General features: G+C 37.5%; 1 protein-coding gene across 1 annotated transcript in view; it reads right to left on the reverse strand.

Annotated features, from left to right (window-relative positions):
• eIF3j (eukaryotic translation initiation factor 3 subunit j) overlaps window positions 1–5,000 on the reverse strand; it is a 17,428-nt gene that overhangs the window by 12,360 nt on the left and 68 nt on the right. Inside the window, exons 1-3 of the mRNA XM_043033563.2 lie at window positions 4,993–5,000; window positions 4,795–4,880; window positions 1,408–1,530 (exon numbers count right to left, since the gene is read on the reverse strand). The exon at window positions 4,993–5,000 is cut by the window's right edge and continues 68 nt beyond it. Of these exons, the coding sequence (XP_042889497.1) occupies window positions 1,408–1,530; window positions 4,795–4,880; window positions 4,993–5,000 (217 nt within the window). The remainder of the gene's footprint in view (window positions 1–1,407; window positions 1,531–4,794; window positions 4,881–4,992) is intronic.

Here is a 5,000-nt window from a genome sequence, read left to right on the forward strand (position 1 = left end):
GTCAGTGTGATTTCAAGTACCTGCCGACTGTGATAAAGGTTCTCAAGTTCAAAGATCATTTGTCTATTTTCTTTCTTTCTTTTTGACAAAGAAACAGTTTCCTTTGGGTTGAGAGCCAAGATTGCCAAAATCTAAAACTGCTTCAACTAAACTACATAAAGCAAAAGATCTGCCCCTAGCAAAACCTCTCTTGGGTTCACAATGAGTTTGTGTAACTTACCTTTCTCAACTGCTAATTAAGACTCACTTTGGAAAACCTGTTATTGTTACCTAAAGGACCCCATATATGCTCAGGTGGCCTATTTGGATGCCTGAACAGCCTGCCGGACAGGCTGGCTGGTGTCACACACCATTCAGTCCTGCCCCAAGGCAACAGCTCAGTTATAATGAGACTCTGCGCAGTGATGATCATGGCCTCTCCCATGAATACGGAAGAATTAGACCTACTTGCAACGGCAGTCTGATAGCAAGATTTGCTAACACCACTTTTTCAGGTACAAATAATAAAAGGATTTTTCTTCAAAGATTACACAAAACTGGGATGTTGTCTTTTGAATGCTGGAGTAGACCACTGGTATAAAGAAAGACTGCATGTAATAATGGAGCATTCATTTACAGCCCTGCAGCATTTCAATTTGTTATCAAAGACCATTCACACATTTAAACTGCATTATGATTATTTTTTGTTTCTCTCAACGATTCACGAAGTCTGTAAGAATTAAATACAATATAATCTACTCTTGACTATGTGCTTGTCAAAGTTGATATGACAGTAAGCTGCCGAGTGTTGTACTGAGAGATGTGGCTTCAAGGACGCCTCATATGCCCATAACCTCTTAAACAGGCCTGAGCCGGATGCTGGCCAGACTGAGCCAACCTGTCAGCTACAGGTTTGTGAGGCAGCCTCTCTATCCCATAGATGCTCAGTTTTGCCTGAACAGTCCTGGTAAGCCAGCCAGGCAGCCAGATAGGCCTCCTGAGCATTTATGGAGCCTTAGACTAAGAGAATAAATCTGACATAATAACAAATGACAAATTACCATTGTTTTCATAATCAAAGAATGGATAAACCAAAGAGGATCCAAAGAAGAAAAATGCGAGAGCAAGAAAAGCAAGCAAGGAGATAACTAGAAAAACTATCAAATTCAAATGTTTATACATATTGTAAAGAATATTATATAGAAAAAAAGTGAATTAGTTAAAAAATAAAAGTCATTCATGTACAAATTGTATGATAATAGAAAGGTAAAACAAATACAAATACAAATATAAATGTAAATGTAAATGTAAATATATATCACACACACACATAACTAAAGAGAGAAAAGAAAAGAATAGAAAAGAAAAGAAAATCAAAGACAGAGACAGATCAACCCAGAGAAAAGAGTTCCTCTGACAGTGCCTCACCTCTTTCTCTGCGATGATGTCTGCTAATTTCTTTTTCTTTTTCTTCTTGATGGCTGTTTCGTCCAGCTTCTTGTCCTTGTCATCTCTGTTTTCACTGTCTTCGTCCTCATCATCCCAGTTGTCCTTCAGAGGAGAAGGGAGAGAAAAGAGAGTTACTAAACATTGGCAAATAGAAAATACATTATAAAATAAAAATTCTAGGATGATGAAGGAAAATTAAATTGATTCTAAAATTACAAAACAGATATGCACAAAACAATAACTTATCAACTCAATCATAGTTTCAAATATAGTAATCCTTTATAATGTTTATCACTTGTTACTCAAATCTGGAAGGTCAGTTTCAAATTTATGAGAACACTGTAAAAACATAACCATTGAAAAAGTCTCTTTCAAAAAATACATGTTATGTTAACCATAGGATTTTCTACAACAACAAATAAGTATCATTATTTATCAGATAATGAAATCCATATTTTAATTATTGTGTCTAAAAACACAAAAACAAATCATCAGCTTTAGACATTATTTAGACAGATGCCTAACATGGAAAGATCAAATCTGATACTACCATCTGGTAAGACAAAAACAAGACACTTTTCTTCTATATTATTTCTATTGCAAACAAATAATGTTTACAGTACAGACCTGCATAGGCTGAAAAGGTACGAGGCATATCAGGGAAATTGTGGGGTTGGCAATGAAGAAGAAAAAACATATTACACTAATATCAAGTAAGGAATGATTCGTATACAATTTCTATGGAGTCCAACCCCCTACTGCCTTCTTAGAGAGGGGGGGGTTTATACCAAGGTTTCATGAGAGCTGGTAGAGTGTAAAACAAGGACTGCAACTATGACTTTAGTGCAGGGGTTCCCAAACTTTTTGTTCCTCAGTACCCCTTAGGCTTTTTATAGGTTCCCATGTACCCCTAACACTAAAAATTAAGCTTAATAGTAAAAAAGGACATTTTAATATTTTGATATTTACAGATCTACACTGCAGATCAAGCCATGTGAGGTTTATAATAGTAAAAACAAATGGTATTACCTTACACCCAAGAAATTTCAATAAAGGTGGTGCTAATCAACACAAAGAAAATGAGAAAAGTGCAATCTGAGTGCAGATTACAACACCATGTATTGTGCAAGTAATTGTTTCCTTCAGACCAAATGTACCCTCTGAAACGTGCAAATGTACCCCTGGGGGTACATGTACCCCAGTTTGGGAACCCCTGCTTTAGTGCATTGTCCAGTGAGAACTCTCTCTATACCTACCTACAAATTTTTAAGTGGGTCATACTTTTATGATATCTCATCAGGGAAGGCTACAGCCTCTATCTTGCTAGAATAAACCTGGTTGAAGTTTGTTAACATTTTACCAAAGCATAGTAGATGCAGAGGTAATGACAATTGTATGATGTAGCACAACTTTAACCCTTCTCTGACTGGTATCGTTCGCAGGGTTGAATCATTTTCATACTGCCTTTTTACTTTTGTTGAAATCAAAAGATATTTATTCCCTTAGTTATGATGCCCTACCATACCAAATGCTAATCACAATCACTTTGCTAATATATCAAATACAGTCCTATATCATAGCATAAGTCTAGAAAACACTAGAGAACATACACATCTCATAATGCCCAGCCAATGCCTAACCCTACAAGATATTCATTCGCTGAGGCAGCAGCCAGCCATTACAAGGTCAATCATGTCAATTCATGGCACCAGTACAAAGACCAACCATGCCATGACATGAATGTATTATCTGCCATATTGTTCCTTTTGTTCATGTGAGCCAGATATGGTACATAAGAAAAATGTCTCGCTGTGTTCTACTAGTTGGTAGACACAGATTTTATAATTTTGGTGTTATGCTTGCTTGTACTTAACCCATTGTCACGATATACATGTCAACACCAATTAGGCCAAAGAGATGGGCGTCAATACCTACATGACGCATACGTACATGGGATCTGCTCACAGTTGAAGCGTGCACACAATCATGAAGTATTATGGCTGTAACGGCTCTAGCTGTAGAGCTAAAGGGTTCCAAAGTCAGCCTAAACTCGCATTTTATGATGGATTTAAGGAAAAATATTGTTTGGGTTAGTCTGCACTACCCAGAGGGCAGAGAAAAGCCTTTCCCCATGCCTCTAATTTGTAGCCGGTGCCACTAGTGTCATAGACCGCCTGCCTTGATGACCATTGGCAATGGGTTAAGTATCACCTTTATTATGCATAAAGGTAAATCATATTTTCTACCAAACAAAATATATTTCACTATTTACTCTCATTGGGTTATCATCAGTTATAAACAAAAAATGATTGTCAAAGACATTTTCTCAAGGAGTCCTACAAATCTTTGACTGTGGTGCATAATAAATGACAAAAATTAATGTTCCAGAATACAAAGTTTGTGGGTTTTAGGGAGAACTATACATAAGTCTGGATTCTCATGACTTTAAATGCCTTTATGTATGTAATATTTACCGTATTAACACTGAAAGTATCTACACCTGGGAGAAAATATTTACAAAGACGGTTATCTGTTGTCCTACTTTCTATAAAAAGATATATCAATAACCTATGGCATTATACACATAAACTTGTAAATCAAGTTGGTTTCACCATAATGGAAATCCGTTTCTGGATTTTATGTAAATCACTCTTGCCGATAAACTCCCTCAATGTTCAAGGTTCCATATTTTGTACAAATTGAATGACGTGTTACTGGAAATAATTTGAATTTGGTTCATAGGAATATTATTCTACACATACATAATAAATTTAGTCCTAATCAAAGTCACAAATTTGTTTGTTTTACATTTCACAAGTCACCAGGTCACTCACACTTCCAAACATATGAATAAAAAAATACAACTCGGAATTTGACACCGTCCATCATTTTGGAGACCCTTCATGACAGCGTTCCACGTGACAACAAACTATGGTATTTTTTCTCCTGTGGAACGAGAATAGAGACAAGCATATTGGACCATGTGAAGGTGGGTCTCATGGAGCCTACTGGACATTCTGTCATTTTAACATTTCTTTGGTCATTATAGTTGGTGCCTCATCTCCAACCCCTTCTTTATTCTCTATTCTGTCCCTGTTCCATCACTTACTTTAATCATCACCTGCTTTCTTTCACTTTTTTCTTCCCCCCATTCAACTTTCTATTCAACCCCAAAGAGGCGACAACTTCCATCACTTTCATCCCTACTTTCTAGTCTTCCACACAAAATAAAGACACAATTCCCACACAGATTGACCCCCAAACCTTCACTGTAAATTCCCCACAGCTCCAATGCACCTTCGCCAACCCCGAAAGAGAACCTTCGCGAAAAATCCGAACTAAAAATTATCTCGGTACTTCTCTCACCTTGACAGAGTCGTCCTCATCCTCTCCTTCCCACTTATCGGTCAATTTGGCAGGCTGGGCTTGGGGAGGCTCAAAGTCCTCGGCATCTGTAAGGAAAGATCGGGTTGACACCTTCCGGAAAATGAAATCCCCGCCAATTTCGGTCAAGAAATAGGGCCACAGAGGGCGAGAGAAAGGCGGACCATGTGGGACACTCACCCCAATCC

This window comes from Penaeus japonicus, unplaced genomic scaffold (genome assembly GCF_977035675.1).
Source record: "Penaeus japonicus unplaced genomic scaffold, GWHDUDI00000001_assembly GWHDUDI00000033, whole genome shotgun sequence".
Taxonomy (NCBI): Eukaryota; Metazoa; Arthropoda; class Malacostraca; order Decapoda; family Penaeidae; genus Penaeus; species Penaeus japonicus.